At 36.2% G+C, this 13,118-nt stretch overlaps 1 protein-coding gene across 2 annotated transcripts in view; it reads left to right on the forward strand.

The window, feature by feature from the left end:
• Positions 1-13,118, forward strand: part of LRRK2 (leucine rich repeat kinase 2) — a 156,028-nt gene that overhangs the window by 39,277 nt on the left and 103,633 nt on the right. For both annotated transcript variants that reach the window (XM_077170530.1, XM_077170531.1), the window contains exons 13-14: positions 3,677-3,801; positions 8,650-8,762. In XM_077170530.1, the coding sequence (XP_077026645.1) occupies positions 3,677-3,801; positions 8,650-8,762 (238 nt within the window). The remainder of the gene's footprint in view (positions 1-3,676; positions 3,802-8,649; positions 8,763-13,118) is intronic.

Below are 13,118 nucleotides of genomic sequence, written 5' to 3' on the forward strand. Positions count from 1 at the left end.
CTAGGTTCTGACTTGCTTAGCATCTTTGGCGATGTCTGCTGGGCTCCAAACCTTTCTAAACATCCATCTAAACAAAGAAACATCTCTGTTCTCCACATGTTTGCATGTATGTCAGCCACTGTGTGAAGTTTCTGTCGGCTCTGAATCTTCTGTCATTTCTGTTAGCTCTGTTGTTTCTGACTCACTCCAAAATGTTTCCTTTTTTAAAGGATTCCAGTGAACTATTCAAGGCCCACCTGGAATGGGTGGAGACACATTTCCATCTTATCAAAAGTTAATAACCACAATTGGGCACATCACATCTCCATGGAGATAATCTGATCAAAATATTCCAACTAGATTATTGAATCAGGATTAAAAGAATTGGCTGCCTCCACTGAATGAACTCAGGATTAAAACACAGCTTTTCTGGGGGACATAATACTTTAAAAATGGCACATTTCACCTTCTGGGCCCTGAAAAAGACATGCTTTTTTTTTTTTTCTATATACAACATACATTCACATCATTACCATATCACAAAGCCTTGAACCAGTTCAGTAATAGGACAAATGCAATACAAAGTTAAAACCAGTACAAAATATTATCAAATTCATTTATAGGCATGGTCTGTTTTAAGGTAAAAATTTTCTCCTCTCTGGACCTGTGAAGCTTGGAACAAGTTATCTGCTGCCAATATATAAATGAGGGACGGTCGTAGGATACATGTTTTCATTGCTATAGAGAAAAATCAAAAGGTAAACGGGTCGCTGGACCCATATAGTTCCAAAAACCTACAGGGCAAACTCCATTGGATTTCAAAGTGTGAGAGTCATTTATCCCCAGGGCTGTAGAAAACAGCAGTCTCACCATTTCCAAGGGCCTACGCAGTGGCTTTGCTCTCTCTAAACACTGGGGTGATTGCAAACTTCAGAGACATTGGGGAGACCACCATTTTCTAGGCTCTGCCCTCTCCAAGCATTGGGGCCGGACATGGGCCCTCTGCCGTCTCTATGGTACAGGTTCAACCCCTCCAGAACAATGGGGTGGCAGCCAGGCTCTCCCCAATCCCTGATTTATGTGCCACACCCTCTCCAAGGCCCGAGGTGGCACAACTCTTGCTGAACAATGAAGTGGAAGCCCATCCTCTGCTTTTGGGGCAAAGCCACCCTTTCTACGTGTATGGGTGGGTCCACTTTCCTGGTCCCAGGTTTTCTGGCTCCAGACCTTAAATCCTTTCTGGATAACTCAATCTCTAATCCTGGCATTTTCTGATATGGTTGGCAGCTTCCATGTTAGTTTAAATCCTCATATGGGGCCCTATTCTTGGGGTCTCACTCTGTCGGCCCAGAATTTTCCAGACCATCAATTTCTGGTTTCTTTGCACCCAACAATTCAATTCTCAACTTATCTCTTTCTTCTCTTGCATTTTACTGTAAGTTTCAAGGAGAAGGCAGACTATATTTTCCACATTTAGTTTGGAAATCTCTTCTGCATTTTCCACATTTAGTTTGGAAATGTCTTCTGCTTAATATCCAAGTTCATTAACTCTTAAATTCTGCCTTCCATCTACAAAGAATGCCTTCCTTTCAGTTTTCAACAACACATTCATCATTTCTGTCTAAAGCTTTATTAGAAGTATACTTAGAGTCCACATTTCTACCAACAGATTATTCAAAGCATTCTAGGCCTTCTCTATCAAGCCCCTCATAGTTCTTTCCAAATCTTCTCCTTATCCATTTAAAAAGCCATTCCAGTATGTTTAGTATTTGCAAACTGCAGCAGCACCCCACTTCTCTGGTATCAAATCTGTTAGTTTAGTAGCTGCTGAAATGCAATATACCAAAACTGGAAGGGCTTTTCAAAAGGGGAATTTAATAAATTACAAGTTTACCGTTCTAAGGAAGTAAAAGTGTCCAAATTAAGGCACCAATGACAGGTTACATTCACTCAAAAAACCCCAATTTGTCCAAAACACCTCTATCAGCTGGATAGTCATGTGGCTGACATCTGCTGGTCCCTTACTCTTGGGCTTAGTTGCTTTCAGTCTCTATCAGTGTGGGGTTTCCTCACTTTGCTTCTCCAGGGCTGGCTTTCATCTCTTGGCTTCCCTTGGCTTTCTCCAGATTCTGACTTGCTTAACATCTCATGGCAGTGTCTGCTGGCCTCCAAGCATCTCCAAACATCCATGTCTCTGTTCTCCATATGTATGCATCTGTGTCAGCTCTGCTGTGAAGTTTCTGTCAGCAATCAGGCTTCTGTGGTTTCGTTCAGCTCTACTGTTTCTCCTCATTGTGGTTTGATGCACATTTCCCTAATAGCCAGTGAAGTTGGGCATCTTTTTTCGTCTTCTGAAAAGTGTCTGTACATGTCTTTTTGCTCATTTTAAAATTGGGTTGTTTATCTTTTTGTTGTTGAGTTGTAGAATCTTTTCATATATTCTGGATATTAAACCCATATCTTATATGTGGTTTCCAAGTATTGTCTCTAAGTTGCACTGTTATTAACATCAGTCCAGCTGATCTGTTTATGTTTGTATGTATCATATCTATAACTTATATTTCACTTGTTTAAATGCTGCTTTTGAAGATTTAAATGAAAAGTTTATGTTAAATACCGACTTTTATGGTGGTGGATGTGTGGATCTTTATAAATGCGGTAAAAACACAGGGGCATAATCTCCAGTTTATGATTTAATAGATTGTGGGCAAGCCACTTAATGTTTCTGGTTGTTTCTTCGTATGTAAAATTTGAACAGTTCCAGTCTTGGGGATTCAAAGTTAACTATGACAACATGCTTTCCTTTTAAAAACTCACTGTTTTGTGGGAGAGACAGATATGTAACTAGATAATTTCAATACATTTTGAGAATGGAGTAGCCAAGATGAGTAAAAGACAAAATAGTAAGAGCAGAATGGACTCAGCTGGTGTTACTGATGGAGGGGAGGCTTCAATGAGGGGGTGTGTTTAAACTGGGTCTTTAAGATGGAAAGGAGGAAATGTAGCTCAGTGACTGTGGAGCCAAGCAAAATGAAGACGTGGTGGCTTGATACACAAGTTTGAGTTAATGTAGTACCGTGCTCAGCAAGGAGCTTATATTAAACTTTGGAATACCTTCTGAAATCTAATCAAGTGACATTTCTTCCTATATAAAAGAAAGAACACTTACTTACAATGCCTTAGAGTAACCAAAGACTTTAATGCAGGTTAAAACTAATTATGAATACCATATAGAGAGTCCAGTGATGTTAATCTGGAAGAAATACGATGGTATGATGTAGAGTCCTTCATTTGGATTCAGACAGGTTTGGAGCCAGTCCTAACTCTGTCACTTTCTAGAGGAAGGACCTTGATATTTAACCTCAGTTAGCATAAGTTCTTCATCCAGAAAGTGGGCATAGTAGGACCTACCTTCCAGGGTTGTTGCCAGTGACCCATACATAGAACAAAAGGAAGCTGTTTCATGAAACTAAATAAAAGATTCCTCAGTTACTGTGAATTCTACCTGTTGAGGTCAAAGTTTTATTAAATAACAGTTAAAATTAGGTATGCTTATAGTAATGAATTCATATGCATTTTCATGTAGCCTTTTCTAGTGAAATATGTTGCTTCTCTTTTTTTGCTCTTAATTCTTTTTGGTGTTTGAATAATTGAATCAGATTGTACTTTGTAAAGCATTTCAATTTTATATCTCCAGCACCACTTCCCTGGATACAATGGCAGCAGTAGCCCCCAAAATAATAACAGTTATGAAAAGCCATGAAACATCATTTTCAGTGCAGCTGGAGGCACTTCGAGCTATTTTACATTTTATAGTTCCAGGTAAGTTACATAATTGATTGTAGGAGAAAATGACAATTTAACTGGATTTTTGACTTTTAGTAAAATAATTTTCTAGGCATACATTAAAGGCCTTGGTTCTGCCACCAGATGAAAATCTTGCTGCTAGGCCAAAAAGAAAAATAGAGGATAAATGATGATGTAGAAGACTCACTTAGACTAATTTATAAGAAAATGCAATGACTTATTCACACAAGATTTAACTACAAAATCAAGTGTTGAGCTTTTACCTCTAAGGAGATGGCCCATCTCTATAATTCTTTTCTGTTGCTGTCACTCTAGTTCAAGTTTGTTTATTTATTTGTTTTCCTCATCTGAGTTATAAGAATAGCTTTCTAACTAATTTCTATACCTTCTCTCTTTCCCATCAGACTTGTACTCTGTGGTTGAATTAATCTTCCTGAAACATAACCATGTGATTTTTACTCATTAGCCTCAACAACTCCCCACCCTCAATTTAACCTCCTATTTATATGTATTGTGACTTTAATTTGTCTTCCAAGGTCAATTTGAAACATTTTGCTCTTCTATTCATTCAGCACATGTTTATTAATACCTCGTTTTATAAACACTGTGATGGTTGGTGAGATTTGAAAGGTGAATGGAAAAAAGTGACTGTACTATGTTATAGGAGCTTGGAGTTAGGATATGTAAATGGTTAATCATTGCATAGTGTGAGATGTGCTAGTAGATAGCACATCTGTATAGAGATAGCCATATATATGGCTATGAGAATATTGATGGAGATGCAAATAATTTTTTCTAAGAAGTAGGTTAGAGCTCATGTAACTTGAAGTGGGGCTTGATTGCTGAGCAGGGCTGGCTTGATGGAAAGTCTGGTAAAAGGACATTTCAAGGAGAAGAAAATACACATGGTGAAAATGCTGTGCTTTTTACTGAAAGTTGATTCAAACTAATTAAAGGTGTTTAAAAAGTAGAGTGCCATGAACAAATTTGCAATTTTTATTGGTAGCTCTGTGGTGCAGAAGATGACTGGAAAGGAAAGACACTAGAGACAGGGAGATTGATTGGATTGGAGGCAGTTGACAGTCAAGTGGTGAAGGGGTCCAGCAATGGAAACAAAGAGGAGAGAATGTGTGAGAGGCATTCAGGAGATGTAGTTGATATGACTTTGTGACTAATGAATATGAGGTATGACATTTTTTGTTGTACTCATATAGGTATTTTATGTTTCTTAGTATAAGAGTATAGTCAATATATGAGTCTAAGATTTTAAGTTTTTCATGGACAGGGCTTTCATCCATCATTTTTCTTTTTCACCTTTTAATTGTAGTAACATATATACAACTCCAAATTTCCCATTGTTTCGGTTTGTTAAACCTGCCTGGATGCAATATATCAGAAATGGGTTGGCTTTTAAATGGAGGTTTATTAGCTTAGAAATTTACAGTTCTAAAGCCAGGCAAGTGTCCCAATTAAGGTATTAACAGACTGATACCTTCTCTGAAGCCTGTGCTGGCATCGTGGTTTCTCTGTCACATAGCAAGGCACATGGCTGGCATCTGCTGGTTCTTTGCTCCTGGAATTCGTTGCTTTCTAGCTTCTGGTTCCAGTGGCCTCATCTCTGAGCCTGTGTGTGTCCTCTCTTAGCTTCTCTGGGGCTTTTCTGTGTAAGTTCTCAGGTTTTTTTATGTCTTTTATCCAGTCATAATGGACTCCAGTAAGGGATTAAGACCCATCTTGAATTGGCTAGGTCACATCTCAATTGAAATAACCTAATCGAAAGATCTCACCTAGAATAGGTTTGCACGCACAGGAATGGATCGAAAGAACATGGCCTTTTCTAGGGTACATACCAGCTCTAAACTACCACACCCATCTAAATCACTCTCAGGTAGTAGTAATTTATATTCACGAGTTGTTCTATTATAAGCAATATCCATAATCCCAATTTTTTCTTCACCTCAATCAGAAATTCTTCACCCACTGAACAATAACCTCCTCTACCCCCCTGTCCACCGCAGCCCCTGTAATTTATAATCTACTGTCTGTCTCTGAAATTTGCTTCCTTTTTTTATTCTCTATTACTTTGAGCTATTTGATCAATGCTTTCTAGATCATGGTGTCCCATTCATGGTTTTCAGTTAACTTTTTAAAAGAAATTTTTATTTTGTTTTTCAATTAACTTTTGAGATGTAATTTAACAGACATAATTTTGTTTAAAAATATTGTTGCTAGACTTTATTTTGAACTTTGTGGATTGTAAAAAAAAATTCTTTTCATTGTCCTTTAAGGTTTTAGCCTTATTCTTTTGAGTCTGCATTTGATGTTTAATCATAACCAGGGCCATTAAGAACCACATCTGTAAGTTAGTAAAATAATATTTTAGCTCAAAAATGAATTTTAGACATAATTTTTCTTTTATTACTCTTAAATTGACACTGACACAATTAAAAAAATGTTCTAAGGCATGCTATATAGGATTATATTGATAGTCAGTAGTCATTTGGCTGTATTATGGGTGCCCTTGAAAATAATTTTATTAATTTAAGGTTATACTTCATATATGGACACATTTTATAAACCTCTCAGTATACAAATACATTTCTCTATTAGGTAAAGATTTAACCATCTATTCTCTCTTTGCTAATGTACCATACATCCCAACCCATTCCATCACATCCTCCATACCCCTTTCCATATGCCATACCATACTCCATACCATGCCATACTCTACCCCACCCTATCCTACCTTCAGTGAGTAACTGTGTTATCAGTACATTAGTAGTTTTGAGGTTCACTATGATTCTGATTTGAGCATGCTAAGTTGAGCTGCTTATAAGGTATCAGGGTGTGTAAATACTCATTTATTAATAGATGCTATTCAGATTTCCTTAACTGTGACTATGGTGTGCATTACAGCAAATTTGTCTAATTCAGCATCTGATCCAAGACCACATATTGCCTCTAATCTTATGTTTTCTAAGTTGTTTTCATTCTAGCACTGTCTGTGTGCTCCTCTTCTCTATAGCATGAATTTATTGAAGAGATTCTGTTAGTTGTTTTAATAAAATTATAATAAAGATCCAGTTATTTTAATAAAACGTTTTCATCAGATTATATAAAGTATAATTTTACTTGTTATTAATGTGAGTTCTAGAAAGGCTGTAGTAAATTGGGACGTTTATAAAAGAGAGTGAGGAGTAGTATTAAGCAACAATGAGAGCAAGCAGAGAAAATGAGCTTGTTTAATCTGGAGAAGAGATATTCAGGGGGATATGATAACTGGATTATAATCTATTTATTTATAGCTAATAGCAGTCACAGTACCTAACAATGTTGAATTAAAATGTTTCAGGCATTATTTGAGGTGCTTCATTTATTTTAACTCTTTTAATTCTCACAGCACATGCTAGTTATTTCTTTTTTGCCATTTTACAAAAGTTGAAATTGAAGCATAAAGAGGTAGAGTTGTAAGTCCTGGTTTATGTATTGGAGCCAAATTTTAAACTTATGCAGCCAAACTCCAGCTATTGTTGTGCAATGATTGTTTTCTCTAAAGCCCTATACTTGGAACCCTTGGAAATATGGCAATGGTTAAATTATGGACCCTGCCCTCAGAAAGTTCACGATCCGCGCAATTGGAAGGACTCTTGCGTAGAAAGAAATTATCCTTGTTCTGGATAGTAGAATCTCAAGTAATATAGCAAAAACAGCAAAAAAAGTTCAGTAATATTCATTTGGTCTTACTATAAGGTACATGTTTAATAAGACCTATCAAAAGTGGTGCGAAGGTTTTACTAATCAGCAGACCACGTTTAGTGGTCACAACTGCTTGTGGCATAATGGGCGGCCTCAGAAATTAACATGGTCTTGTTCACTAAAAGTGAGACACCAGAGTTGAAGTGACTTGTCTAACATCACACAGGTGTAGTGAATGGAAGGGGCTGTTTAATTGAATTTTGAAATGAAGACTCAAACTTACGGAATGGTAGAAATCCACCCAGCCTTATTCACTGTGGTATTCGCAACATGTAACAAAATCCTTTCCATGCAGTTGACACTCAAGTATTTGCTAAATAATTGAAAAGCTACATAAAAGTCAATTAATGATTTGTGTTAATGTGAGTTAGTAAAGTGAAAAAATTTAAGTAATTTTCAATGATCATTTATGTAGTTCCTCATTTGGAAAACATCATGATTTTACTTTTATATTCTGTTGTGGATTGATTTTTTTTTTTTTTTTTTTTTACTTTCAGTTGTTTCAGTGGTTTTGGCATAATTCACCTACAAGGTAGCTTGATAAGAAGTATATTTTCTTTCCAGAACTTAATATCATTATATAGCCCTTTTAAAGTATTTTTTAACAAAATGACATACTCTCTACCATCATAATATTGAAACTCAGATCTTCTTTTTCCACTGTTATATTGAGCTGCTCTTTTATTCCTACATTTCATATTTGACCTTCTTATGTTGTAGTCTAAATAACTGGCTTTTTCTCAAGCTATTCATTGTTGCTTGAAAACCTTCAGCTTCTTGAACCACAGCCTACTCAAACAAAAAAGAGATTGCTACAGAAAATTCCACTGCCATAGTAACTTCTTGCCATTTTAAATTCAGTAAATATCCATGCATACTGTTTTATTTTATATTCTATGATGAACTATTTTTGTAAATTCCTTAGAGTTAGGGGTTAATTTTTTGCTATGAGGTCCATAACATGAATTTATTGAAGAGATTCAGTCAGTTAAAAAAAAGTACGTGTTTTAGTTAACTGTGATAATTTCTAACAATTGACTATTTAGCTTAAATGTTTATGAGGAAAGCTGTTTATGTGTTGGTTCATTTGCTTTTGTTTGCATTTAGGCATACCAGAAGAATCCAGGTGGGATACTGAATCACAGCTTAAGCTAGACAACGTTAAAAAACAGTGCTTCAAGAATAATCTTCACAAACTGGTCCTAGCAGCTTTGAACAGGGTATGTGGAATGTTGGTTTTCTGCTTTTATACTGTAACTAGAAAATTCTTGAGTTTGGAAAATTGGGAACTTTTTCAGTCTGTTTTCAGTTCTCTATTTAGTATGATAGTAGGAAATTATGTAGTTGGAGACAAAAGAATGACAATAGGGGTGTGTGGGAGGGATGAAGAGATGTGCCATTCTAGCTAAGATAAGCGTACCATCAACCATGGACTTAGGCAAGATTTTTCAGTTGCTAGTACCTTAAATCCACTTAAATTAGTTCAGTCAGAAAGAACTAGAGAGATACATGTGCTGCTAGGCCTGAGGAGCGGTGTCTGATGTTTTCTCAGCCTCTCTGTTCCAGCTGCTTGTCCTTCTTTTTGAGTTCCATGATAAAAGTTCAGCCTGTGAACACCTACAAGGCACAACATAAAAAGTTTGCTTTAGTCCTTGCTCATTTTCATTGCTTTTTTCAGAGTTAACCCCTGAAGTAGTTTGGTATGTGTTGTTTCTTCCCATTTTTAGGTTTTTATATATCTATGGGCATTTGTGAAATATGTTTATCATTAAACTATCAACAAATCATAGTAAGAATGAGAAATGGAGAAGAGGGGAATTGCTTTTATATTGTGCTGCGCTAAAGCTTTGGCAAAACTATGGTGGCTTGGAAGTTTAACGTAAGATGAATCTCATATCTTCTTTTTAGAAGATACGAGTAAAGATGCAATGAATGATTAGGGTTAATATTTTCGTGCAAGGAAGAGAGAGCATTCAAGGTAATCTCTATTGGAAGAGGCAGATTAATGCCACATAATGGTGATTTGGGAAATAGACTTACCATGAAAATGTGGAAGTAGTATGATATTCCCTAACCACTGGTGGACAAATGTTATTCAATAACTTGGAACAACTAACCGTGTGTTATGGGAAAGCAAAGGAAGCTGGATCTCCACCTTACTCCTTATCCTCAAACAAATGTCTGTTGAGATTTAAAGATAAAAAGTGAAATTGCACATAAACATATGAAAAGCTTCTCAGCTTACTAAAGAAGTGAGGATTAATAAAAGAATAAGCTTGTTAGAGGGAAATTCGATAATACCTACTGAAATTAAAAATGCACATTTTTCTTATAGCACTTCTACTGTAGGAATTTATAATATACATGTACACAAAGATTTTTGGACAAGTATGTTCTTTGTGGCATTATTGGTAATAATCAAAACTGGCAACACACTTAAGTCTTTCGTGGTAGCTAATAGCGCTGTTTGTCAAATATTTTCAGTTCTCTACCTCTGGTGATTCTGGGATGGTGATTCTTGCCCTTTCTGTATTTAGGTTGGATCCTGTGAGTTTTGGCCAAGGAGTTGTAAGTGGAGGTTACCACTTACATTCCTGGACCAAGATTTAATTGTTGGTGAGGCACCTTCCAGAACACTCGGTCTGGCACTACAACTGGGCAGTGTTTGGGCTAGAGGCCCCCTGCTGACCTGCAGTACACATGTAGCATCATTGTAATGATGCTTTCATTGTAAACCTATGAAATTTTGAGGTTGTTTCTGCAGCTTAGCTTAAGTCTGTCCTGACAATAAAGTGTCCATTATAGAGACTAATTAAATAAATTGTGCTACTTCCAAACTATGTAACTCTCTGTATGGATTAAAAACAATGATATCTATGTGCTGCTATGGAAAAAGCTTTACTTTTCTGTGAATATTAATGTATTTCCTAGGTGCTCAGGTTGTTTTTCCCCACATGTTAGCACATTATCCATATTGTTTGTGTAAAATTAGTGTATTTCTACTTCTTCCCCTCTTTTCCCTCCCTTCAATCATCCAGTCATAGCAGATTATATGGTGTTTGCTTATATAGCTTTAGTTATATGTAATTTTCTAAGAGTTAAGTTTGTGGTCCCTGGAATCAGACTATGTTCCGTGGATAAGTTACTTAACTCCTCTGTTTCATTATCTATAAAACGGAGATAATGGTTTTTCACTGGCAGTAATTATGAAGGCTTTACAAGGTAATTTATGTAGGTTACTTAGTAAAATGAGCACCACATGGAAAGCTCTTAATAAGTGTTAATTAATATTACTAATTGAATTAAGGATATCTTTTGATCCCTTACTATAAAAGATGAGAAAATCAGAGTATTCACACTACCTTCTACCATTTCTACCTGTTTTTCTGTTAACTTTGATTAAATAAATAAATTAGGTATCAACAAGGCTTATAACATTTACATTCTTCTCTATAACCTTCTAAAGTTTGTTTTCATCTAATTCCTGTAGTTGAGTGGATTCAATGTTCACTGCAAATCCATTTGTTAGAGTTTTTCCATTCATTCATCTTTTGTTCGAGTTTCTTCAAAAAAGCTTCGTTCCCTGAATATTTTAATATTCAGATTTTTTTTTGTTTTGTTTTTATTTGAACTCTTTTTTTAATAATTAAAAAAATTACAAGAAAGAAACGCAAACATCCTAATATATGCTCATTCCGTTCTACATATGTAATCAGTAAATCACAATATCATCACATAGTTATATTTGAACTCTTGAAAAACAGTTTGTAAAATATTGGGTTTCTATTTTCCTTTCCTGAAAACTTTATAGGCATTTCACTTCTGTCAGCTGGGTAGTCACGTGGCTGGCATCTGCTGGACCCTTGCTCCTGGGCTCTGTTGCTTTCAGCCTCTGTTCCTGTGGGGATTCCTCACTTTGCTTCTTTGGGACAGGCTTTCATCTCTTGGCTTCTCTTGGCTCTCTCCAGGTTCTGGTTTCCTTAACATCTCATGGTGATGTCTGCTGGGCTCCAAGCATCTCCAAACATCCGTGTCTCTGTTCTCTGAAGCAGCTGCTCTCCAAGCTGCTTCTCTACATCTGTTTTCTCTGTTGGTTCTGAAACTTCTATCGTTTCTGTAGGTTCTCTCCAAAATATTTCCACTTTTAAAGGATTCCAGTAAACTAATCAAGACCCATCTGAAATGGGTGGAGTTATATCTCTATCTAATCAAAGGTCTTACCCATAATTGGGTATGTCACATCTCAGTGGAGATGATATAATCAAAAGTTTCTGCCTTACAGTATTGATTAGGATTAAAGAAACAGCTGCTCCTACAAGATTGGGTCAGGATTAAAACATGACTTTTCTGAGGTACATAATTCTTTCAAACCAGGACACCTTGTTTAAGAATTATTAAGAATTTCAAGACAAAATGATAGCAGATCCTTAAACCAAGTACAGGGCCCTTTGAAGAGCAGGGCCTTTTAACTTTTTAACTGCACATATCACACACTTATGAAGCTGGCCCTGACTGCAAGACAGAGATGATGTACTATTAGTCAAGCAGGAAAGACAAAATGAAAATCTGACTTTTTTTTTAGAAGAGATAAATTCTTAATTTTGATCATGCTGAGTTTAAGATACTGGTGTGTTAAATAAGAAGCTGTTTTAAGAAAAGTGAAAAGTGGGCTTGGAGTTTATGAGGGTTTAAGCTTGTACTCTGAATGATCTGCTGAAAGTTCTCTGTCTCTTAATGTTTTCCTCAATAGCACAGATAATAATAGTGTGTTTTAAAGGGTTGTCGTGAGCATTAAATGATTTAATATATGGAAATTGCTTAAAAGAGAGTATGGCACATACCAAGTGCTGTGCCAATCTTTACGTTATTATTGTAGTTTCAGCTGTTGTGACTTGAGGCTGTGTGAGTGGAGGAAATCCTATCCATGAATAGAAGAGTTTTAAGAAAAGAACCTTGCACAAAGTTTGGAGTTGAAAGAAGAGATCGTAAAGGAGATGGAGGAAATAAATGGTTCTAAAGTTTGAGAGTAATTAGAACAGTACTGTGTCATGGAAATAAAAGGAGGATAAAGGAGCAATTAAGTTGTTAATAGACTTTTTTATTTGAATGGTTTTGATTCAGAGCAGTTAGAAGTCTGATTATATGAAATTAAGGGGTAAGGTTCATGTGGAAGTAGTGAGTGTAGGCTTTTCTTTTAATAATTTCGGAAATGAAAGAAAAGTGGCAGCTTGATGGGAGGAAATTAGGATGAAGGGAAATTCTCTCCCACTTAACTAAAAATTCCTCTGTCTCTGAGCACAGTGTCTGGCCCAAGGCCTGGCCTGTGGTCATTGCTCTGTGTCATGTCATTTCATCCTCTAATAACCCTGCATTATTAGGATCATTTTAGAGGTGAGAAAGCTGAGACTTACCAAGACCTAGCCACCCCTCCATCCTCATCCTGCAGTGATTTTAATTTCTCTATATTTCTTCAATAACATGTTATCTTATCTTGTTTCTTGTTTTTCATACTGTTTCCACTGCTGGAATGATTTTCTTTCTCTTCTCTCACCCAGCTGATTCCTTAATTCGACAAT

Source organism: Tamandua tetradactyla, chromosome 7 (genome assembly GCF_023851605.1).
Source record: "Tamandua tetradactyla isolate mTamTet1 chromosome 7, mTamTet1.pri, whole genome shotgun sequence".
NCBI classification, from domain to species: Eukaryota; Metazoa; Chordata; class Mammalia; order Pilosa; family Myrmecophagidae; genus Tamandua; species Tamandua tetradactyla.